The sequence below is a fragment of the Erpetoichthys calabaricus genome, chromosome 14 (genome assembly GCF_900747795.2).
Source record: "Erpetoichthys calabaricus chromosome 14, fErpCal1.3, whole genome shotgun sequence".
In the NCBI taxonomy this organism is placed as follows: domain Eukaryota; kingdom Metazoa; phylum Chordata; class Cladistia; order Polypteriformes; family Polypteridae; genus Erpetoichthys; species Erpetoichthys calabaricus.
Window position 1 is genome coordinate 30,537,749 of NC_041407.2, and position 26,702 is coordinate 30,564,450.

Sequence of the window (26,702 nt, forward strand, 5' to 3'; positions counted from 1 at the left end):
TTCCTAAATGAAACTACATTTTGAAATAGTTAAATCCCCTTTGCAGTATATACGTAGAAGATAACTGATTGTGTCTCATATTATTACAATTTTACCATTCAGCACATTGTATTAATCTGTAGTTACCCTGTAGAACATTATCTATATGTCAGTAATGCCATCCTGTATTGGCTCTTTCTTTGACATTAATGTGGTGCAAATCATGTGAAACTCAATATAATTGTCCACTTACATTTTTCTTCCTGAATACACTTTCCCCTACAAAAACTGTATTTTTGCCATGGATGGGGACTCATATAATGAGAAGAACACCTATCTGCAAACTATGATGGCCAGAAATCTGAAAATTTTTTGCATATGTTTTTTTCTTAAAGAAATGTGCTTAAACATTTACTAATTTGTTTTTATTATTCATTGTTTTACAGAATGAACAAAAACAAAATGCTGTTGATGTACCACTTGGTATGTTTTTTATTGATTACAGTTTACAGTTTTAATAGTTTTAATGATGTGGTAAAATTATATGTAGCATTTTAATTTTAGTTTCCATATAATTTTACAATGTAGCACTTCTCATTCCTTCTGATATAATACAGCAAAAAACGTTCCCTCAGAGTTCATGCTTAAATGGTATGGTTTTGATTCTGTTACTAGTGGCTTTTTCAGCTTATTGTGTGCTGTCAGTCATTCTTACCTGTAGTTGGAAATTTTATGTAGCTGGCTCAAGGTCTACACTACATTCTATTCTTTTTTTTTTTTTTTTTGTAATTTTGAGACGTTCTTCTTGCTAACTGTTATGTATACTTCTTGATTTGTAAATGTCAAGGGGTATTCTGTTATTTCTTATATGCTAAAGGGCATGGTTGTGTGCGCATACAGTGGTGTGAAAAACTATTTGCCCCCTTCCTGATTTCTTATTCTTTTGCATGTTTGTCACACAAAATTTTTCTGATCATCAAACACATTTAACCATTAGTGAAATATAACACAAGTAAACACAAAATGCAGTTTTTAAATGATGGTTTTTATTATTTAGGGAGAAAAAAAATCCAAACCTACATGGCCCTGTGTGAAAAAGTAATTGCCCCCTTGTTAAAAAATAACCTAACTGTGGTGTATCACACCTCAGTTCAATTTCCATAGCCACCCCCAGGCCTGATTACTGCCACACCTGTTTCAATCAAGAAATCACTTAAATAGGAGCTGCCTGACACAGAGAAGTAGACCAAAAGCACCTCAAAAGCTAGACATCATGCCAAGATCCAAAGAAATTCAGGAACAAATGAGAACAGAAGTAATTGAGATCTATCAGTCTGGTAAAGGTTATAAAGCCATTTCTAAAGCTTTGAGACTCCAGCGAACCACAGTGAGAGCCATTATTCACAAATGGCAAAAACATGGAACAGTGGTGAACCTTCTCAGGAGTGGCCGGCTGACCAAAATTACCCCAAGAGCGCAGAGACGACTCATCCGAGAGGTCACAAAAGACCCCAGGACAACGTCTAAAGAACTGCAGGCCTCACTTGCCTCAATTAAGGTCAGTGTTCACGACTCCACCATAAGAACGAGACTGGGCAAAAATGGCCTGCATGGCAGATTTCCAAGACGCAAACCACTGTTAAGCAAAAAGAACATTAGGGCTCGTCTCAATTTTGCTAAGAAACATCTCAATGATTGCCAAGACTTTTGGGAAAATACCTTGTGGACTGATGAGTCAAAAGTTGAACTTTTTGGAAGGCAAATGTCCCATTACATCTGGCGTAAAAGGAACACAGCATTTCAGAAAAAGAACATCATACCAACAGTAAAATATGGTGGTGGTAGTGTGATGGTCTGGGGTTGTTTTGCTGCTTCAGGACCTGGAAGGCTTGCTGTGATAGATGGAACCATGAATTCTACTGTCTACCAAAAAATCCTGAAGGAGAATGTCCAGCCATCTGTTCGTCAACTCAAGCTGAAGCGATCTTGGGTGCTGCAACAGGACAATGACCCAAAACACACCAGCAAATCCACCTCTGAATGGCTGAAGAAAAACAAAATGAAGACTTTGGAGTGGCCTAGTCAAAGTCCTGACCTGAATCCAATTGAGATGCTATGGCATGATCTTAAAAAGGCGGTTCATGCTAGAAAACCCTCAAATAAAGCTGAATTACAACAATTTTGCAAAGATGAGTGGGCCAAAATTCCTCCAGAGCGCTGTAAAAGACTCATTGCAAGTTATCGCAAACGCTTGATTGCAGTTATTGCTGCTAAGGGTGGCCCAACCAGTTATTAGGTTCAGGGGGCAATTACTTTTTCACACAGGGCCATGTAGGTTTGGATTTTTTTTTCTCCCTAAATAATAAAAACCACCATTTACAAACTGCATTTTGTGTTTACTTGTGTTATATTTGACTAATGGTTAAATGTGTTTGATGATCAGAAACATTTTGTGTGACAAAACATGCAAAAGAATAAGAAATCGGGAAGGGGGCAAATAGTTTTTCACACCACTGTATGTAATATAAATAAGGGGATGTGGAGTTTAGAGCAAACAGTGTGTATGTAAGGAGTGATAGAGAGACACGTGTGTGAAAAAGATAACGTTTGTGGTTGGTTCAGTTTCATTAAATAAAGTGTTCCTGTTGTTCATCACCCCGTGGAATTGGTTGTATTTAAACATATACAGAAGACAAGAATATATAACACTAACCTACACTGGCAAGAGAAAAAATAGTAATAATCTTATTTCTGAGCATTTCCATGCTTTTAAATATATGGACCTTATTACCAATTGCTCATGACTTGTTTGTATGTAGAGATACATATAGATAGATACTTTATTAATCCCCAAGAGGAAATTCACATACTCCAGCAGCAGCATACTGATAAAAAACAATATTAATTAAAGAGTGATAAAAACACAGTGCAAGTTAAAAAGTGCAAAGTGGACAGTGAGAGGCAGGCAGGTATAACAGTCCATAACATTGTATAATGTTACCATTTACCCCCCAGGGTGGAATTGAAGAGTTGCATAGTGTGGGGGAGGAACAACCTCCTCAGTCTGTCAGTGGAGCAGGACAGTGACAGCAGTCTGTCGCTGAAGCTGCTCTTTTGTCTGGAGATGATACTGTTCAGTGGATGCAGTGGATTCTCCATGATTGACAGGAGCCTGCTCAGCGCCTGTCGCTCTGCCACAGATGTCAGACTGTCCACCTCTGTGCCTACAATAGAGCCTGCCTTCCTCACCAGTTTGTCCAGGTGTGAGGCTTTCCTCTTCTTTATGCTGCCTCCCTAGCACACCACCGCATAGAAGAGGGCGCTTGCCACAACCGTCTGATAGAACATCTGCAGCATCTTATTGCAGATGTTGAAGGATGCCAGTCTTCTAAGGAAGTATAGCCGGCTGTGTCCTCTCTTGCACAGAGCATCAGTATTGGCAGTCCAGTCCAGTTTATCATCCAGCTGCACTCCCAGGTATTTATAGGTCTGTACCCTCTTCACACAGTCACCTCTGATAATCACAGGGTCCGGGAGCAGGGAGTGTAGGACACACCTTGTTTAGAACTATATATAGAGGAACAAACAATGGTGTAGACGTAAAAATGCGTAGTAATGTAAATTCTAACCCAACATTTAAATATAGAAGTAACACATTAAAAATAGCTTCCCTTAATGCTAGAAGTATCAAAAATAAGGCAAGTGAGTTGTAGCTGTATGTAGCAGAGCATAATTATGATATTATAGCAATAATGAAAACCTGGCTAAATAACAAAGATGGGGATGAGTGTAACATAGAGGGATACACATTTTTTAGGAAGGACAGATAAAACAGCAAAGGCGGTGGAGTTGCTGTTTATGTCATACATAATTTAAATGCAAGTCCTCTTCAGTTGGATGATGAGCCCCATCTTAGTGAGGACGTGTGCCTCCCCTGGAAGCATTGGGGAAAGAGGCTTTATTTTGTGTGTTATTGACCACCCAATACAGACATTAATATCAACACACATCTTTTTTGTTTAACTGTAATTTTGTATTCATTGGGACTTTAATTATATCCTAATATTAACTGGGATAACCTTTCAAATGGAGGAGCACAAGAGCAGGAGTTTTTAGAAGTAATCAGTGACAGTTTTTTAACACAGTATATTAAAGCACCAATGCTGGGTGAAGCTTGTCTGGATTTAGTATTTTGTAATAACCAAAATAGAATTGGGGGTGTAGAGGCGGTTAAACCACTAGGGTCAAGTGACCATAATATAATACAGTTCTCAGTGTTTTTTAAGAGTGCAGATGCAAAGAGTAAAAGTTTAACTTTGATGGGGGAAATTTTGATCGGATACACCAAAGTCTTAGGAGGATAGACAGGGATAAGATTTTAAGTGTGGAGACAGTCGAGAAGAAGTAGAACAAGTTTAAAAACTGTTTTAGGTGTAATGCAGGACAGGATCATACCTAAATTTGGAATTAATCAGAAATTTAAAAAAATTCCACAGTGGGTTAGTAAAGAGTTAAAAAAGAAGCTGCAAAGGAAAAAACAACTTTATAAGGCATATAAGACTAATAACTCCAAAGTGAATCATAGGGCGTATGAGAACATGAGGGCAACCATTGAGAAGGATGTTAGGGAGGCTAAAAGACAGAGTTATATAGCAGGTAAGGCGAAAGACGACCCTAAGAGATTCTTTCAGTATTTTAGTAGTAAAAGAATAGTCAAGGAGGTGGTGAAGTGCATTGGAAATAGTAAAGGGGAATTAAAAGATACAGACAATGAAATAGTGCACACTCTAAACTTGAATTTTTCTGAGGTCTTCACAAGTGAGGAAGTGGATAATCTCCCAGTGGTAAATAGGACTACTAAGGAGGTACTGAAGGATTTGGAAATTGTAGAGGAAAAAGTACTGCTCAATATAAATAGGATGAAATCAAACAAATCACCAGGACCAGATAATATTTACTCTAGAGTTCTTCAGGAGGCTAGTGAGTACATATATAAACCCTTGACGCATATTTTTAGGAAGTCACTGTGCACTGGGGAGATTCCGAAGGACTGGAAAATGGCAAATATTAACCTGTTATATTAAAAAGGGTGACCAGGCAGATCCAAGAAACTATAGGCCAGTAAGCTTAACATGCATCACTGGAAAATTAATGGAAGGAATTAGTAAGGATAAGATTGATCAGCACATGGCAAGTATATTAGTTTTTCTGAACAGTCAGCATGGGTTCAGAAGTGGGAGGTCGTGTTTTACTAACATGCTGGAATTCTATGAGGAAGGAACAAAAGGATATGAGCAAAGTGGAGCATATGATAATATTTATCTTGACTTTCAGAAAGCATTTGATAAGGTGCCACATGAGAGCTTGGGCATCAAACTAAAAGAAGTTGGAGTTCAGAGTGATGCTTTTAGATGGGTGCAGAATTGGCTCAGACACAGGAAGCAGAGGGTGATGGTGAGAGGAACCTTATCAGAATTGGCTGATTTTAAGAGTGGTATTCCACATGGGTCGGTGCTAGGGCCACTGCTATTTTTAATATATATAAATGATTTAGGTAGGAATATAAGTAACAAGGTGGTTATGTTTGCAGTTCATACCAAGATAGGTGGATTGGCAGATAATTTGGAATCTGTTAAATCATTACAGAAGGACTTGGACAGCATACAGGCCGTTGGCAGATTTGTGGCAGATGAAATTTAATGTCAGTAAATGTAAGTATTACACATAGGAAGTAAAAATGTTAGGTTTGAATACACAATGGGCAGTTGGAAAATCGAGAGTACACCTTATGAGAAGGATTTAGAAGTCATAGTGGACTGTATACTATCAACTTCCCGACAGTGTTCAGAAGCCATTAAGAAGACAAACAGAATGTTAGGTTATATAGCACAGTGTGGGTGTGCAAGGCCAGGGAGGTTATGCTCAAGCTTTATAATGCAGTACTGTGTGCAGCGACTAGGCTGATTCCAGAGCTAAAGGGGACGAATTATGTAGAAAGATTAAGAGGTGACATGATTAGAATGTTTAAATTTATGAAGGTAATTAGTACAGTGGATGGAACGAGACTGTTATTTTAAAATTAATTCACCAAGAACACGGGGACACAGTTGGAAACTTGTTAAGGGTAAATTTCACACAAATATTAGGAAGTTTTTCTTTACACAGAGAACCATAGACACTTGGAATAAGTAGACAGTAAGACTTTAGGAACTTACAAAACTAGACTTTGTTTTTTTAGAAGAATTAAGTGGATAGGACTGGCAAGCTTTGTTGGGCTGAATGTACTTTTCTCGTCTAGATTTTTCTAATGCTCTAATGTTGTAACTTATAAGGCCTTGCATGGACTTGCACCAACTTACTTAGCTGAGCTAATTACACCATACACTCTCTTCACTCTCTTAATGTTGATCTTCTGCTCATTCTTCCAGGGAATTAAAAATCAGTTGGTCACAAAGCACTTGCCTTCAATGCACCTTATCTTTGGAATGGCCTTCCATTATGTGTTAAAGAAGCAGTTAATATTTTTAAATCAAGATGAAAAACGTATCTTTACTCCCTTCATTACACCTTAAAATTCAGTCAGGTCTATCTTCTTGAAACATTCTCATAAATGCTTAAATTTGTATTTTTATTATTTGCTGACATCCCTTAATAAGGTTTCTTAATGTTAAATTTAATTTATTATTTCTTTAACATCGATGTCATAATTTATTTAACTTTTGTTTTTTTTACTTGTTTACTATATATTTTGTACCATGTTTTCTTCTTATTTGTACAGTGTATTCGGACCATTCTGCATGGTGATTTTTGCACTTTTATTGAAGTTGATTGATTGATGAAGTCAGGCCAGGTCTGAATTGTTCTCACATTTTATCCTCCCTTCAGATCTTCATCTCTTCCATTTCCAGACAAACTTATTAACATTTATCCTTGCTATTCGCCCTTTCACCCTTCATTTTCGGATGAGCAGCTCTTAACAATGGGGCATAATGGGATTCCTTATTTGGTGGTGATTGCAGTGCTACCAGGTGAACATGGAAATATTTAATACATCCCACTTTACATTCCTTAGAGCTTCTTATACTCTCAGATGTTTTAGACGTAGGCAGCCACCAGATCTTCTACACTTACTGTGTGACAGTTCCTAAGTTTGCAGCTTGTCTGAGATTCAGTTGAGGTGGGCTAGAGCAGGGGTCTGTGCCAACAGCAGCATCTTTTCAATTTAGTTTAAAAATTAATTAAAAAATGTATTGTAACAGACCAGAGGCCAAATCTTAACATTACTAAATAATGACATTAATAAATTACATTATCAACACAGTCAATAAATAAATAATTTTTTCCAGTGTAATGAAACATAATGGTAAACAAATTTTTTTGTTTTTTCAGGACCTGCTGAAAATTAATTGTAGTCAATTAATCTAAAAATATATAGCCTGAGAGAGTTCCTGTGGTTCCACTTGCAAAATACAATAAACTTGAGAGAACAACACAAAATACATAGACACTAAAGAGTAGAAAAACAACATTATTAATAATCAATACATAATTACAAGAAATATATGAAAAATAATCATTTTAAATGAACAAAGAAGGTTCAAAATGGGATTATAAACATAAGCCAAAGAACATACCCTGGTTGAAACATAACAAAGGTTATGCTTAAGTTATATACCTCACTAGTGAGGCCTCATCTGGAGTACCCTGTACAGTTTTGATCTTCATATTATAAAAGAGACATAGCAGTTCTAGAGGAAGTCAAGAGAACAGTTACATTATTAATGAAGTTCTGTGTTAAGGTCATTTAAAACTTTGCGTGTTAGCAACAGAATCATATATTCAGTTCCATAAGACACATGGAGCAAGTGAAGAGAAGGTGTAATCTAATTGGCGTTATGTTCTAACTGTTATTGGTCTGAGTTTGGACTCTTGGAGAATTTAAAGAAGCTAGAGGAGACATAATTAATTTGAAGGGACACCTGCCAACAGAGAGTTACCTTAGTCGATGTAGGATGCGACAAAAGCACAAACAAACATCCCACTATCAGAAAAGGGCTGAAATGAGTGAACATGGGATGTGATATGGAGGTGGACTTAAAAAACTTTCAGAATGTGAGTTTTATGGGTTGACTAAGAAAGGAAGAAAACAAAAATGTCACCAAGATTAAGGTTTTCTTAAGATAGGCTTACGTGCTACTTAGCTTCACTTATATTTTTGTTTCAGTTTAATTTTAAGAAATTGTGCCATACTCAGTATTTTATTTCTTCCTAAGACATGGTAGTAGTAGAGGCAATGGTGAACCTTTTTTTAAAAAGCCAAAACATGTTGTGCTTCCTTTCACCCCCTTTGGCTCCCTAGTCATTCCAAGAAATTTAAACCTGCCCATCTTCTCAACAGCATCCCCTCAGACTTGCTTGTGCTTCAATGAGCTGGTAGACCTCTTTTCTGTAAGATGTCTATAGTTAGTGATCAGGCATATGATGATGAATGGTTGGATCAAAAAGTGGATGCTTGTAGTTAACATTCAGAAGTCACAACTCAAAACTCAATTCACAATGAAAATGTCACCTTGAAAACAGAAAAGCACAGGAGCCCCTTTCACACATGGCCTGGTGTTACCAAGTAAACTGCCTTGTAAAGACTTGTGAACTGAGATGAAGTTAATGATACATTTAAAATGAAATTGTCAGTGTGTGCTCTGTTTTCTGTTAGTTCATAGGTAGATGCCTGTTCATAAGGCAATGAAGAAACAGAGGTGACAGTTGCCTTATGCTGTGGCAATTGCTGATGCACATCTTTAGGAAATAAATAAAACGGAATCTAGATGAAAAGCTGTGCAGTCACAAGGATAATCAATCTTAAAACAAAACCTATCCTGGGCATGGCCTTGTCACAGGGCTAGGCTTCTGGAATTGAATGGTTTGAACAGCATCCTGGCAGCTTCGGTGAGATCCATCAAGTCTTGCAAAATCCATCTCCCTCCTGGTACTGACCTTGATGATGTTGTCAGTTCGTCCATGAATGTCCTGTTCGGAACTTGTTGGATGCTGCTTACAATACTGCAAAAAAGCTACTTTGTGACCAAGCTGCAGGGATGGTTGAAATCTGACCGAAAATGCTGAAAGCACTGGATATTTAGAGGGGTGAGGGGGTTTGGGTAATTCACCTATTCATTATTGCTTGGTGGCAGGAACTAGCAAACTAAGATAGTGGATCATGGATCTCATTGTTAAATAGAGGATGACATCAGGGTGCATTCCAATTACAGAGGGATTGCACTTCTCAGCCTCCTTGGAAATGTATAACCTGGGGTGGTGTAATGAGGAGTAAAAACTTATTTTCCAGTTTATTAAATAAGACTCATAATATTTAATCTGTGTGTTTTGTTGGATAAGATGTAGCTTTCAAGTGAATAAACTGTATAACCAAGATTATAGCTATACTTAACCAAGATTATAGCTATACTTAGAGCTTGGGAGAGAAAACTTGCATTGATTGCCTTTAATTGTGTGTATGAAGAGTTTGTCAAAATTTTTTGAAGAAAAGCTGACAAGCAGGCAATGATATTATGCTATCTTGGTGGTGGGAGGGGCAGATGCCAAGGAATGAAGACAAATATATGAAGTGCTATTGAGAAAGCTAACAGTTACACGTTAACACATTAAGTTAATACATTGTGGACAGATTTTGAGACCACTGTCGTAAAGGATTCTGCTAGATCGATTTTTCTTTTAAACCTTCACCTAAACAAATTGAAGCGTATAAAAAATATGTGTAACTGTGTTGAATTCTGAGATATGCAAGAGATAGACAAGAATACTAGGAAGGATATCTAAATATAAAGCAAATTTTAGGAAAAAGTGTTATTTATTAGAATGTTGTTTGTTTAAGCTCAGATAAACTAACCAGTATGTATATGATAATAAGAATTTGTGAAATGGGGGCTTTTGAGGACTGTGTTATTTATGTTGTAACTTATTTTAAAATAACTTCAGGTTGATGGAAGAGTAAGGCCAATGGTAAATTAACAGTAATTATATTTTTACTATTATCACATATTAAAATTGCCATCAAGACATGAGGCAGCAGAGGTAAGCACCAGTTATCATGAATAAAAGTATGGTTTATATGTCATATAGTAAATTAGACTAATGCTGAAAAAAATATCACAACACTTTCTTGATGGTAGAAAATTCAAGAAGCTCACCATTTTCTCACATCCTTAGATTATAGAAGGGGCAAAGGAAGATACTTCAGTTCAGAATAGTAGGGACATTTGGGTTCTTGCCTTATGTAAATCTGGATATAAACTGTTTATTTTACAAGAGCAGCAACCTCAGAATTGGTGTCCACCATTTGGAGGTGAAAAACAACTGTAAATAACTTTGGGTTGTTTGGTCAGGACTCAGGAAAGTCATAAGGGAGTCACTAAAAAATCAGACCTAGAAATGTAGAAGTTATTAGTTAAATTATTCAGTTATTTTGTAGATTGTCACACAGATTTCTTATAGCAATAGATACCCCTTTACAATGTATTATGTGTTCATTACATATATAAGATGCCTCTCTAATCGTGAAGGTAAACTGCTAGTTAGATGTGGTAAGTACATATTGGAGTATTTACTTAACTCATAATGTAGTATTTTAAAATCAAATTAAACCAGTAAGCAGAAAACAGTCTTTTTTCTCTTTACATCCTAGTCAATGAAACTTCCTTTAAAAAGTACTGTGAAGAATTTCTGCAACCTGTGTAATAAAAATTCCTTAGAATATAATATGGTGTAATATACTATGATATTATGTATCTTGATTTTCAGAAAGTATTTGTAAAAGTCCCACATGACAGGTTGGGCATCAAACTAAAAGAAATGAAAGTTCAGGGTGTCATGTTGTACTTCATTCATTTCCCACCGCTTACCTGAAACCAGGTTGCACGGGCAACAGTCTTACCAGTGAGACCCAAATGCCCTTTTCCCCAACCACACATGCCACCTTGTACTCTGTGATCCCAAAGTGTTCCCAGGTCATAAGAGAGACAAGTGTTGTAGTTGGATGCAGAATTAGATAAAACATAGGAAATGGAACATTATGGTGCAAATAACCTTATCAGAATTAGTAGGTGTTAAGAGTGGTGTCCTTCAGGGGTCAGTGTTGGGATGGCTGCTGTTTTTTTTAAATATATATGTGTTCTAGGAAGGAAAATAAACAATAAACTGGTTAACTTTGCAGATGGTATCACGCTACTGTAGGTAGATTTTCAGGTAATCTGGAATGTGTTGGATCATTACACAGGGACTTGGACAGTATACAGGTTTGGGCAAATTAGTGTCAGATTAAATTTGAGTTAAGTAAATGTAAGGTATTATGCGTAGGAGATAAAATTTAGATTTGAATACATAATGGAAGTTGTGAAACTTGAAAATACTGTTTATGAGAAGGAGTTGGGAGTTGCAGTGGACTTGTCACTATCAATTTCCAGACAGTGTTCTGGAGCTGTTAAGAAGCTTACCAGAATGTTAGATTATATAGGATGATGTTCAGAGTACAGGTCAAAGTAGGTTATTGTTATTAGGCTGTATAACACACTAGTTAGGCCTTAACTGGAGTACTGCATGTAGTTTTGGTCTCCAGGCTACATAAAAGACAATGCAGCATTAGAAAAAGTTCAGAAAAGAGCAGCTAGGCTGATTCTAGGACTGCAAGGGATGAGTTATGAAGAAACATTAAAGGAGTTAAACTTTTTCAGTTTAAACAAACTGAGATTAAGAGAGGATATGACTGAAGTTCATAAAATTATGAAAAGAACAAGAACACAGGAGTACAATTGGAAACTTGTTAAGTGTAAATTTCATACAAATGTTAGAAAGTTTTTCTTCACACAGACAACTGTAATAAGTTACCAAGTAGTGTGGTTGACAGTAGGACTCTAGGGACATTCAAAAGTCAACTTGAGTTATTTTGGAGGAATTAGGTGGATAGGATTGGTGACCTTTTCTGGGCTGAACGGCATTTCTCTAGAACATTTTTCTAATGTTCTAATGATTTTCCTTTTTCATACTCTCTTAATCTGCTATAGGATCACAAATATAATATGATCTTTTAGGTATTATCAAAATATATAGTTAAGTGGAAATACTGTATTTTTTCAAACGTTTTAAACCTTTTGTAAATTCATGTATTGTTTAATGAATAATTCAGAATAATAATAATAATAGTTTATTTGTTGTGGAATATTTGACAATAATAAGCTCCTGTGAAAATGAAATAATGATAAATGCATGTACGAGGGCAATCCCAAAAGTAAGGTCTCCTATTTTTTTAGAAATACAAACAACCGTTTATTTTCTATAATGTTTACATCATTTTAAAGGTTAAAGACTTATTTGTTTTTCTACATAATCGCCATTTCGATCGATGCATTTTTGTAGACGCTGTGGTAGTTTTAGAATGCCCATGTCATACCAGCTTGCCACCATGTCCTTCAGGAAGCGTTGAACCTCATCTTTCACCTCTTCGTTGGAGCAGAATTGCCTTCCGGACAAATGTTCTTTCAACTTAGGGAACAGGTGGTAGTCACTGGGTGGCAAGTCCGGACTGTAGGGTGGGTGGGTGATGAAGTTCCAACCGCTGATCTTTACGCATGTTTTCCTCAACCTTTGCGACTGTCTCGTAGGAAATTGACGGTCTCCTGCGCGATCTTCGCACTTGGCGGTAGCGTTCAATGGGAACTCCATTTTCAAGGTCTGCCAAGCCAAGATTGAGCATCCCTGCGAAGCCACACATGCTTGTTTGGGAGTGAAGGAAGCACCAATCACAACAGTGTGGCCAACAGCCGTACGAACAGTTTCTCTACGTCCCCACCGCTTTGGAGACCTTACTTTTGGGATTGCCCTCGTATATTTCACAAAGTTTATTTGTTGGGTGCATTACTGGTAGCACATTTTTATAAAATATTTTTTTTTGTTTAGATCGGCTCACAGTTACTTATACCAGAAGCAGTGGACCTGGTGGCCAGCATGTCAATAAAGGTACTGTAATGGCTGTTTAACCCATACCATTAAGAATATACCTTTACTTTACTTTTGTTCTAAACTTATTGATTTTTTGACTGTTTTCTAAATAAAATTCTTCTCTCAAACCTACATAATCCAATTCAGGATTTCCTGTGGGCCTAACATATCTTGGGAGCACCAGGGGCAAGGCAGAAGTCCATTGCACTACTACTGCTTGTTGTACACAATTTTTCTTTTTATTGAAATTAGAGGGTCGCATTACAAACTGTAAGAGATAAGGTTATGATATATTTGACTTTCTATTATAATATAAGCATAATATATTTAAATAAAATTAATTAATTCATACTTTATTAATGATTTTCAGTACATTCATATCATCATCATATCATATTAGATAGATAGATAGATAGATAGATAGATAGATAGATAGATAGATAGATAGATAGATAGAACTTATTAAAAATCTTATTAAAAAGAAAATAATAAAAAATGAATTGGACAATTACTGACAGTTAATACATTTGGCCAATACTAGAGAAGTCCTAACAGAAAATACATGTACTGAGTTAAATTAGAGTAATCAGAGAACTATGTTTATATATATATATATATATATATATATATATATATATATTGTGGTGCCCGGCGGGCATCCATGCCCGGCCGGGACGCCTAGGAGGAGTGGAGGAGGGCTTGTGCCTCCTCCAGGACACGAGGGGGCGTCCTCCCTGGTGGTTTTGGGGACCACGGGTATGGAGCTTGGAAGCTCAAGCCTGTAGGGACCCGTGGTCACCGCCAGGGGGCGCCCCGATGCCTTGGGAACATTGGCCCTCAGTACTTCCGCCACACCGGGAAGTGCTGGGGGGAAGAGACTTGAGGGCACCCGGTGGACTTCCGGCTTCTCCTTGGGAGCTTCCGCCACACAGGGGTGTGGCAACGGAGGTCCTGAGGATGCACCTGGAGCCCATCCGGGGCACATAAAAGGGGCCGCCTCCCTCCAGTCAGGGGCGAGAGTCGGGAGGAAGAAGACAAAGCGTGCTGGAGAGGAGTGGAGGCGGACCAGAGAAAGAGAAAGGCATTGTGTTGTGGCCAGGACTTTGAAGGGGTGATTGGTGCTTTGTGCACTGGGATTGTGCAATATAACTGTAAATATTATGTATAATAAACGTGTGTTGGGTGACATGAACGTGTCTGCCTGTCTGTGTCCGAGCCAGTCTTCACAATATATATATATATATATATATATATATATATATATATACAGTGAAATACGTTTAACGCTAAAACGCTTAAGGTGAAATATCGGTTAACACGAAATAATACAACGGTCCCGACAAACTACTATGTATTTTCATGCATTTTTTTCTCTTAACACGAAACGAAAATCGCTTAACACGAAAAGATTTCCCTTCTGGGAATGAACAAAATACGGAAAACACCAGCCGCGCAGGCGAGATTTAAGAGGGGTGTGAAATGAAAGAGAGGTGGTTTCACATGTTTCGTAGAAAGGAGGCTAACTTGGCTTTGAAATACCCTCGGAATAGCCTGTGACACGAGCCAATTTTGTTTATCTAAGCTACTTTCACCCTCCACCCCTACAAACGCCACACAAAAACATCTCATCTCTCATCAATTAGCTTTGGAATTCAGTGACGAGTACATCGCAGTGTGAGTAAAAATCAGTGAGTTTGGTTCTCGTTTTTTTTTTTCTATTTTAGAAGAATTTTTTTTACGAGCACAATGGCAAAGAGCTCAGGGGGAAAGCAAACTGCTATTTTGCTTAAAATGAAGATGGATCTTCTTAAGACTGTTGATCAAAAACAGAAGACGAAAATGGAAATCTGTAAAGATTTTGATATTGCTATCTCTACATTATCAACAATACAGTAATTAAAAAAAAAAAAGAGAGCAAATTACGGAAATGTTTGAACGGAGTAAGTTTGAGCCAGAGCGAAAATGGATGAGAACGGCCAAGCACGAGGATTTAGAGACGGCTTTACTTGTTTGGTTCAAACAAGCGAGATCTCAGAATGCTCCCATTTTTATTAAATACATGCATATATACATATCTATGCAAATAAAATGTACTCTAATAAACTTAATTTTGTTGAATATACTGCATGTTTTTTTTTTTTGTAATATCCTTTAACACGAAATTCTTGTAACATGAAAAAATATTTCAGTCCCCTCAGTTTCGTGTTAAACGATTTTCACTGTATATATATATATATATATATATATATATATATATACAAAAACTAAACTGTATCAGTACAATGAAGTCATATTGCATGGTTCAAAACTGAAAACAACATGTGTAAACACTAATTAACATTAGAACATTAGAAAGAGACAAGGACAGGCCATTCATCCCAACAAAGCTCGCCAGTCTTATCCACTTAAGCCCTTTAGAATAACAACAAATCGAGTTTTGAAGGTCCCAAAAGTCCTACTGTCTACTACACTACTTAGCAATTTATTCATGTGTCAGTGGTTCTCTGTGTGAATAAATATGTTTTAGTGTTTGTGTGAAATTTACCCATAACAAGTTTCCAACTGGTCCCTGTGCTAGTTTTGAACTCATTTTAAAGTAACAATCTCATCCACTGTCCTACATCCTTTCGAAAGTTTGAACACTTTAGTAATGTCACCTTTTAATCTCCTTTTGCTTAAACTGAAAAAGCTCACTTCTTTTAATCTTTCATTATAACTCAACCCCCTAGTCACTCATCTCTGGACTTTCTGTAGTGCTTCTATGTCTTTTTTTGTAGCCTGGAGAGCACATTTACACACAATACTCCAGATGAGCTTCAGCATAACCTACTTTGGTTTGTGCTCTACAGATTGTTCTCTAAAACTGATAATTCTGTTAGCCTTGATAATAGCTTCTGACAACTGTCTGGAAGTTGATAGTGTTGAGTCCACTATGTCTCCTAAATCCTTCTCATAAGGTGTACTTTCAGATTTCAGACCTCCCATTGTGTATTCAAACCTAACATTTTTACTTCCTACATGTAATACTTTACATTTACTTACATTACTTAATCCACCACATATCTGAACAAGCCTATTTGTTGTCCAGGTCCCTCTGTAATGATTCAATGGATTCTAGATTGTGACGTGTGAGCCCCAGTCTTGCACCCCAAAACACGAGGCTGAGTCTCTGTACTTTAGTAAAATCCACTTTATTCAACTTGAAACAGGAATAGCATGTTTATTTATTATAGTGGGATCTACCACTCTCCTATACACAGACACAGCAATCAGACAGGGTTGTGACCAGATTAATGGCCAAGTAATACTGTTCCCTGCATTTAGAATATTCCTTGCATCACCCATCACCTCGCAAGCTACTACAGCACTGGGAGCCTGCGGTTGCCCTGGCGACTGATATGCTGTCTTCCACAGATGCGGTGATCACACTTTGGAACGCTCTTCGGTGTGTCGCCCGTTAGAAACCTTATAAGACTAACTGCCAATCCTCCTATCTTGGTCTCATCTGCACATTTAACCAGCATGTTATCTATTTTCCTATGTAAATCATTTATATACATTAATAATAGTAGTATCCCTAGCACTGACTACTTTGAAACACCACTCTTAACCACTTAAATATAAGGTAACCTGTTGGTGGAATACCACAATATTTTCAAGTTGTTTGTACATGATGCACGATGCATTCTAATGCTCTGAACCTCAGTTAATGCTCAAACTTTATAATGCACTTGGGAGCCCTCACTTGGAGTACCGTGTGCATTTGTGGTTTCCAGGCTACAAAAGGAGATAGCCCTGGAATCAGTCTAGTCACACTTCTTTGGACTTTTTCCAGTGCTGCTATGTGGGGTGAATTACGAGGAAAGATTGAAAGAGCTGAGCATTTTCAGTTTAAGGAGACATGAATGAAATGTTTAAAATTATGAAGGGAATTGGTACAGTGGATTGAGACTATTATTTTAAAATAAGTTCATCAAGAAAACAGGGATAAAGTTGGAAACTTGATAAAGGTAAATTTCGCACGAACATTAGGAGATTTTTCCTTATGCAGAGAACCGTAGAAATGTGGAATAAGATGATAAGTACAGTATTGTGGTAGACAGTAGAATTTTAGGGACTTTCAAAACTAGATTAGATGCTATTTTAGAAGAATTAAATGGATAGGACTGGCAAGCTTTGTAGTGCTCAATAACCCATTCTCGTCTTGATGCTATTTTAGAAGAATTAAATGGATAGGACTGGCAAGCTTTATAGTGCTGAATGACCCATTCTTGTCTAGATTGTTCTAATGTTCTAATATAGTTGTCTCTGATAGGTCATTTGTAATACATGTCACAACTATGTGTAAACGGCAACAATGCTTATGCAACAGCTCATCTTTATGTACTTTTGCACATCATTACGTAACAAGCTTGAGTCAGATTCTGTGCAAAACATGACTATTAAAAATGATGTGTTTGATGAAGGACTCGAGGTTACACTTGATTTGTAAGTACTGCTTAATATGGCTTTGAAACATAGTTGCATGCAGTTTTACAGTTCAAGCATCATGGGCTCAATCACCATACCCAGAGGTTTTATATTGCTCGGTCTCCCTGTGTTAGTTTTATGAGCAGTGCTCTTTGAAGTTCAACTTAGAGTACAGAAAGTGTTTCTCAGCATACTGATGAGTAATTGTTACTTCTTGTGCTTCTTGAACATTTTTTTTTTTTTTTTCACCTGTATTATTATCATTCTTTAATTTAATATTATTTATTGTATCAGTATGCTGCTGCTGAAGAATGTGAATTTCCCATTGGGATTAATAAAGTATCTATCTATCTATCTATCTATCTATCTATCTATCTATCCATCCATCCATCCCCCAGCCAGATCGAATGTCACTGTATCAAATAATTCGTCTCACTGTGTCATAAGAATATGAGCAAAAAAAAAAGTTTCAGCTAGTGAATTGATCACAGTATAATCCTACAATTGAAGAGATAGATAGTGCTGTGAAATATTTTTTATCCTGTTTCTAATCGTGCACACTTCATCCCCGGCTCCCCCACCCCCTCAAGAAGAGGGGAATGAGCATGATTAGGCAGCACAAGGCAGGTGAAAACAGATGAATTGCAGCACAAAAATCTCAATCTAGTATACAAAATGTAAGCTTAATCTACTGGTAAATGAAATTGTTTCAAGGACTGGCATGAAAAATAATTTTGGAAGTAAAGGATTGGATGAGTACATAATTACACATATAAAACTCCAAATTGTTTACTTCTTGGTTCAGAGTAATATAAAGTGTTTTCTAAAAGCAAAAAAATATATAACTGCAACTACAATGTATGTTTTGTGAGATTGTGTATGTGTGCAAAACAGTATAACTTTGCAGTACTATGGGATATGCAGTCTAAACCTGTTACACTGATAGTTGACAGACTGGGGCACAAATGAAACTTTATTAAAGGGTTTTGCATTCTAAAATCTTTTGTTATACTGTAAAATCAGGTTTTTGGAGAGAAATTTATAATCCATTTTTTTGTGTTTAATTTAGTTGATAGTGGTGTAAACAAAGTTTTTAAATTATAATAAACTAGACAAAGAGCCCGTTTCGACAACGTAAGATGAAATGGGCACGAGTTTGTGTCAGCAGTGTATGAAGAACAAATGATAAGTAATGAAGAAGTTGTTCTGTAATGATTGTAGTCCGCTTTACTCATTACTGTTCAGGCTTGTACTGTTAGTTGATGAATTTTCCAGGTGTATAGTATAATATTGAATGATGAATGTTCCAGTACAATATGGAATAGTAATAATAGTATAAGCACCACAAACCTGATATAGGTGTATTGAATGAATGCTTAATTGAATCAGAATGCGTAATTAGGCCTCGAGCTGTAGTCAAAATCGCCTTTCAGGCCTCTAGAGCTTTAATCGAAGTCGCCTTTCTCTTTGAATTTTTGCGGCCGTAAATCCGCCACCTGCCACGATGGTGGGGTTGGATGTCGGTCTCGTAAGGTTTTTCAGGTAGCTGCGCAGAAGGCGACTGCGCCTTCGGCTTCGGACGTGCGCAAAAGGTGACTGCGCATTTGGCTTTGGACGGACGTGAGTGAGTGAATGAGGAGGCAAACGAATTATGTATTAAGATTAAAAAGTTGGTGTTATACTACCTATTCTTCAGCAATTTGCAGTTCTTTTATTACAATAAAGTAGTAATAACCATTTATTTTTGGGTATGTAAGTAGGGTTGGGTGATAGGGGAAAAAAATTATCACAATAATTTTTTTGATATCAGTCAATATCGATATATATCATGTATGGAAGGTAGCCTCGGACACAAGCAGGCAGACACAGGAGGTCCCGAAACACACGTTTATTAACAATAAAAGTCCGCACACAACACAGTGCCTTGCACTAAACACCCTTGTGTCAGTCTCTTTCTCCTCCACTCTCCGGACTGCTTCTGCTGCCTTTCCACCTCTTCTCCCAAGCGTTGCCTTCTTCCTCCCGACTCCGGCTCTTTCACTTGAGGGAGGCGGCCTCTTTTATAATCACCTAGACTTGCTCCAGGTGCTCTCACATGAACTTCCGGCAGCACTTCCTGGTTTATCTTGCTCCCACTCATGATATACTGGGGTGCATGGCTGTTTCAACTCAAACATTAGCATGTATACTGCTGCCAGCTGTTACGTACCATAATGTATGCATTTACCTAACCTGACGTGGCTGTAACTCTATTCCAGCTACATGATTAGTTCAGCGCAGTACTATTCTCATTATCTTTGGCTTTTCATGTTGTCTGTCAAAACATGGATGGAATGAGTTCTGTCGACCTTCTATTGACTGTGTCTTATGCTTCTATTGAGGAAAAGTTATTTTGCGATAATTATCTTTATCGTTTTATCGCCCAGCCCGATATGTAATTTAGGTGCAGTAATGCCCAAAACCCCTTAGTGTATGAAGGGTTAATGTTATCTGATTTTGATAAGAATCCATGCACCACACCACCACTCTCTGCTTCCTGTGTTTTAGCCAGTGCTGCAGCCATCTACACCGTGTTCCCTGAACTCCTGCCTCTTTTAGGTTAATGCCTAACCTGTCATGTGGGAACTTATCAAATGGTTTCTAAAAGTCAAGATAGATAATATCATATTGTAATGTATGATCATATCCTTTTGTTGCTTCTTCATAGAATTCCAGCATATTAGTAAAACACGACCTCCCTCATTTGAACCCACGCCGACTGTTTAGTAAAACTCCCATTCCTGTCACATATTGCTCATTCTTATCCTTAATATTTCCTTCCATTAATTTACTTATAAAGCATGTAAAGCTTACTGTCCTATGGTTACTTAGTCTGCCTGATTGCCCTTTATAAATAATTGGCTAATATTTGCCATTTTCTAGTCCTTCAGAATTTCCCCAGTATGCACTGACTTCCTAAAAGTATGCTCCAAGGGTTATTATATGTACTCACTAACTTTAATATTATTAAAAAGATGCCTATGAAATTATTAATATGGATATTATAAAAGTATAGAAATATAAGTTTACATAGAATAACAACAGTACAAGGCAACAGCAGTAGATAATAATAAAGTCCAGTGTTCTTGATCCAGTGTACTTGGTCCAGCGGCTTTCCCAATTTTGAGCAGATTTTCCAGTGAATAACATTGCAACATTTGCTTCGACCCAGGTACTTGCACATCGTAGAGGGTCCTCTTCCTGGGGAGGGGTTACCAGCACATCACCCAGGAATCCTTTACTGAGTTGACTCATTCTGCAGAAAGTCATCCAGGAACTGTTGGATTAGTGACTTGGAACGTTCATTTGCTTGATGGTGATCTGAGTAATAAATGATCTGAAGACTGGCAGTAGGCAACAAAATATTAATATGAGGGAAATAAGTACAATCAAGAGAATAATACCCACTTTCATAAAAAATGCCTTCCATGCACCCAAGTTAATAGAGAATTGATCCTAAAATTTCTGATTCCTTCCTGTGTTATTCATAACCTCTTCCTTAAGGGCTGTAAGTTTCACCATAGCATGTGTAAAGGACCCATCAGGTGCTCTATTATTGGGAATAAAGGTGCAACAGTCATCTCCAAACATGTGGCATATTTCTCCTTTTTCTGCTAGTAACCAATCCAACCCCAATCTGTTTTGCCATGCCATATGGCTGGTGGCATCCAACTGTTCCCCTAATTGGCAAGGCTGAATCTGTATAATTAATGAACCTCTGTTGATTATAGTACAAGTAATTAATCCACTCTGTGTTTTTATTAGGGGTAATCCATATAAAGATGGATTCAAGCCCTGACTTAATTTCAGTTCTTGCCTTAAACTCCCCCAGGATCCCCCTAGGTTACCCTGTTGCATCCAGATAAACATTCGGATTAGGTTTGTATGCTCTCACAACTCGCTTGTCTTAAGGATGTCCAACTGTAACTTCTTGAACAGCCAGCACCATCATGCTTCTTTCTGACCAATCATATGGAAGGACATCTAGCAGTCCGTATTTTGAGCCACACAACCACCACCTGTCTGCAAGCAGCCTATCCTGAATATTGACTGTACTCATGACCAAAGAAGTTCGCATCAGGTTCCTAATCTTAGTACCGGTACAATTTCTATTAAATTTTCCCACCGGGATTTGACCCTGTCTAGTGTAGCATTCAAATTCAGATTGTGCTATCTTGATTTATGTAAGTAGGCAGCTTCTGTTTTGTGGTTGGCCAAACACCAGAGTGTTTACAGTCCAGCCACTTCAGCCCTTCATTAGTAAAGCTTGACGATCCCTGTAACAAAATACACCAATATGGACAATATGATTCTTTTTCTCTAAGGTGTTGCTGACATATTTTCGTGGAGTATGGAAAAGGAACTAAAATCACTGCTGGTTTTGCTTTGGTACATAGCCAACACTCCCATTTTGCTACCTCCTTAACTGTTTATATGGCCCACTTATACCAATCATTTTCTGGGCCTTTACCCACAGTTCCCCACTCTCATTGTTCTCCCCATTGTCCCATTCAATTACACTACTTCTCTTATTTCTTATTTCCGAATTAACAGTCATATTTAGTCCTGCTGCCATTCTAATCTCATTGTCCATCTGCCAGCTTCTGTTTTTATATGTCCCACTAACAGTCTGCAAAGCTAATTGTGGGGAACCCTTTTGAGGAACCTTCTGGACTTGTTGAATTATTACCACCACAAACAATATTGTCACTGTCAGGCGTATTGCTGTTAGATACATCACCACCATGCTGATTTCCGCTTGTCTGATTCTCATCGTCAGGTACTGATTGCTGTCATGCTGGGTTCTCCGCTGTTGCTGTGTGACTTCTTGTGGGGGTTATTTGGCCTCCTGACCCCTCTCCATGTCCTTCTCCTCTGCTGGTGACACTTTTTCCTTCTGACGAAACATCATATTGATGAACAAAGCTGTCTCTGGGGATTCTGGTGCAGTGATTCAGGTGATACCAGGTTGAGCTTCCCCGGACTTTTATGGCTGTTGGTATAGTGTGTATGACCTCGTTTGGACCCTCTTGCCTTGGCTCGTTCCACCGCCTCTGGAATACCCTCAGGAAAATCTGGTCTCCATGTTTATTAGGACACTCAGGCTCCTCATCTCATACTAGATCTCTGCTCTTTTCCTGTAAATAGATAGTTTCTTGTATAGCAGTTAAGTTTTTCATATAATCACTTAATTCCGTTTGTAGCTGTTCTAATGAGAGGCCCTCATGATGTTCCCTATATCCCGGGGTAGGCATTGGCCAATCAGTAAGCATCTCATGCAGTGTTAAGTGAGTTATTCTGTTAGTTTCCATGCAACAGTACATTAAAGCGAGTGGCAATGCTTCCACCCAATTCACTTTTAAAGAGGCACAAATCTTACTTATCTTTGCCTTTAGGGTCCCATTGACTCTTTCTACTATCCCCAGTGACTGTAGGTGGTACACCCAACCAAATCTCTGTTTAATACCCAGCATTTTCAAAGTCTCTTGTAACGCTTCCTGAATAAGTGCTGAGCCATTGTCTGAGCTTATCTCTGTTAGAATGCCAAACCTTGGTATTACGTCCATCGTTAAAAATTTCACAACTGTAGCTGCTCCTTGATTTGGGGAAGGGGTCGCCTCCACCCATCTACTAAATTTGTCTGTTATTACTAGTAGGTACTTTTTTTCATTGACTGGTTTTATCCTGTCCACATAGTCCATTAACAGATGTCTGAATGGTCCATCTGGTACTGGTATGTGCCCTATTGGAGTAGTGATTCCTTTCCTTATATTATTTTTTGCATGAATCAAACAATCTGACAGATACTTGTCAACTATAGTAATCTCCCCTCTTGCACAATGGTCAAAACCATGCGTATCTGTTACTAAAAGATTTAACAGTAAAGTGAGTGCAACGACCAAACCTTCTGTGGAGCGCCACAGCCCATTTTAATCCTTTTTGGCACCCCTTTGCATCTAAACTGTTTGTTCATACAGTCCTGCTCTCTGCTGTATGTCAATTATGTCTGCAGCTGTAGTTCCAGGCTGAATGATTACAAGTGGAGTTAAAATAGAAGTCTGTGTACTGTATTAGAGGTCTTTTTGGCCACTTCATCAGCCATGTTGTTTCCTGTAATTACAATAGAGTTTCCGTTCTGGTGAGCTTGGCACTTGATTGTACCCAACTTGGAAGCAAGCAACATAGCCTTAATCAGTTCTTGAATCTGGTCACAGTGCTATATTGGTGACCCATCACTCTTCTTAAATCCATATTGTTTCCAAACTGATCCAAAGCAATGACACACTCCATAAGCATATGCTGAATCTGTGAAAACATTTACAATTTTGTTTGTGCCTAGTTTGCAGGCCTCACTGAGAGCTTTAGTTTGGCTAGTTGAGCGGAACATAGCTGTTTACAGTGTTGTGAGGCAACAACTGCTAAACCATCTTTTGTCCATTCCACAATCCCAAATCCTGCTTGGTTACCTCTATAATTCACTGTAACAGGACCCGTCCACAAAATAAGTGTGTTGTGTATTCTGTAACGGTTTGGACTCCAAGTTTGAATGAAGTCTGGTGAAAACTAGTGAGTCAGTGACACACTCAAGGGGCTCACCGTCAATGGGAACAAATTCAGTAATATTAAGGGTACCATACCTTTGGATTGTTACATCAGGGTGTTAACAGTTGAAGTGCGGATATTAGCCTAGTTGGTGTCAAAACAAATCTGCCTTTGTTAATCAGTTTAACAATTTTGTGAGGGGTATAAATGATTATTGGGTAGCCCATTGTTATAATTGAGGCTTTATCATAGGCATAATGTAATGCTGCCAATCCTTGAAAGCAAGGTGGAAACCCTTGTGCTTCGTAGTCCAGCTTAAAGCTATAGTATGCAATCGGTTGTCGTTTTCTACTCTTGCACGTGTCTTGCATCAGCACAGCAACAGTGTATCCTTATTGAACTTTTCCAACATATAGTAAAAAAAGGTCTGTCATAGTTAGGCAAGGCTAATGCTGGTGCTGTTTATAGTTCCTGCTTAATGGAGTCAAACACCACATTAGCATCAATAGTCTATTCTAAGTGATTTTAAAATTTTGTAATCCTGCAATCTGTTTCTCAGAGGAACTATTTTTAAAGCATGTTCTTGAATCCAGTCTGAGCTAAAGCCAGTCATTCCCAAAAATGTCATCATTTGACCTAGAGTCATTGGTTTAGGTGCTGTAGTTATTCCCTTCAGCTGCAAGTGGGCTATTGTTTTACTGCCTTGTGTTATGATTCTTTCTAAGTACTCAACTTCAGGCTCACAGTATTGCAGTTTCGTTTTTTGAGATCTTAGGAGCAACTTTTGCTAGTTTTTCAAGCACTCTTAATAGAATCTATATGGCATTGATTCAGTGTTGACGAGCAGAGCAACAAATCATCCACATACTGGATCATTGTACTATCCAGTGGCAAGTGTTCCAAATCCATTTTAAGAACCTGATTAAAAACATGTGGTGAGTGTTTCAGTCCTTGTGCCATCATTGTGTATGTGTATTGCTATCCTTTGTATGTGAATGCAAACAGCTGCTGGCAAGCCTTAGCTAGAGGAATGCTGAAAAAAGCTGAACACAAATCAATAACTGTAAAATACGCAGTTTCAGGAATGTTAGTGAGAAGTGTGCGTGGATTAGGAACTTCAGCTGAGGAATTCTGGACTATTTCATTTACTGCTCCCAAGTCATGTACCAGCCTCCACTTTGATTTATCTGCTTTCAAGGCAGGTAATAGTGGTGTATTACAAATGCTTTTCATTTCTTTCAGCACTCTAGCTTGTAAGAGTCCTGAAATAGTGATCTGTATTCCCTCTTCTGCCTCGGGTTTAAGTGGATACTGCATTTTCCAAGGTAGCTTGCATCCAAGTTTCACCCTCACCCCTACTGGGTTAACAGACTCGATTAGGCCTACCTCTGTGTCATGAGCAGACCAGAGCATGGTCGGGACTACACTTTCCATTTCTTATCTCAGCTGTTCCTGCTTTGTTCTATTCAGTTCTAATTATCTAGATAGTTCTACTATTTTTGGGACACCTTCCATAGTAGCTGAATATTGGATTTTTAGGTACTTGCTGTCTTCAGAATGGGAAATTAAGGAGATGTCTGTGTATTTCCATTTGGCCTGCCCTGTATTTTTCATCATAGGCCAAAATCCTTGCTCTCATATCCGTGTGGTACAAGTAGGGTTATGTATGGCACAGCTCCAAAGTTTCGGAACCATTTCGTAATAAATTAATTCTGTTCTATTTGCATGGCAACCCCCTGCTTTCCAATTATCACATGTTGAGAGGCAAGGTGGACTGTCTGAGAAGCCGCTTCAGAGAGCCAGTTTTTTGTTCTAATTCGCTGTCGCCCTCTGCATCATATATCATTGTACAATGATATTCTAATTTAGGTTTTTGGGCATTAGTTAATATAATTTCAATAAAAGATCCCCATTTTTTCCCAAAGGTTAGCTATCGCTTGTTTAATGGAACAGGACAGACCATCTGCCACCAAGTAAACTGTAGCTCCTATAGTTTGCAAAGCCATTTGTGTTTGTCCCTTCTTGAAGTCAATGCACACTCCACCTGGAGTGCATGAAATGGTCATGTTTAATTTACATAGTGCTTCTCATCCTAACAGATTTACAGGGGAGTTGTCTGAAACCACTATGGAAATTCTGTCTGTCACACCTTGTGCACAAATTAACTGTGTTTGTCCCGAGAATCCTACTGTCTTAACATATTTGCCTTTTTATTCAGGTGTAAGAGGCCCCAGTGTCCATCATTACAGGAACATTTTTCCCTTCAATGTCAATCATCATTACCGTTTCAGTATCTGAGTTTCCTGTTAATATTGGACATAGACCTCCCAAGTAGGATTCTGTGGGCATCCCTACATGTCCTGATTAAAACTTAGCCATGCGTTAGCTAGCCCTGAAGCAGCCTGTTGCTGACACCAATTGAATTGATTTGGGCTCTGTGGGAAATTAAACTGCCGATTTTGCTTACCCTGAGCTGACTGATTATTACCTTGTTGCCATGGGTTCACTCTACAGTGTCTCCTGTTTTGACCCAACTGGCCACGCACCATGCGGTCCTCGTGATGGTTTAAAAGTCCCATCTTTTTATTTTTCTGCTCTCCCCTCCTCCAGTTTGGCTGCTGGACATAAATGTCTCATGGGCACGAGTTGGTGGAGTCTGC

General features: G+C 38.1%; 1 protein-coding gene across 1 annotated transcript in view; it reads left to right on the forward strand.

Annotated features, from left to right (window-relative positions):
• mrpl58 (mitochondrial ribosomal protein L58) overlaps nucleotides 1-26,702 on the forward strand; it is a 98,362-nt gene that overhangs the window by 14,952 nt on the left and 56,708 nt on the right. The window contains exons 2-3 of the mRNA XM_028791826.2: nucleotides 426-462; nucleotides 12,949-13,008. Coding sequence (XP_028647659.1) covers nucleotides 426-462; nucleotides 12,949-13,008 — 97 coding nt within the window. The remainder of the gene's footprint in view (nucleotides 1-425; nucleotides 463-12,948; nucleotides 13,009-26,702) is intronic.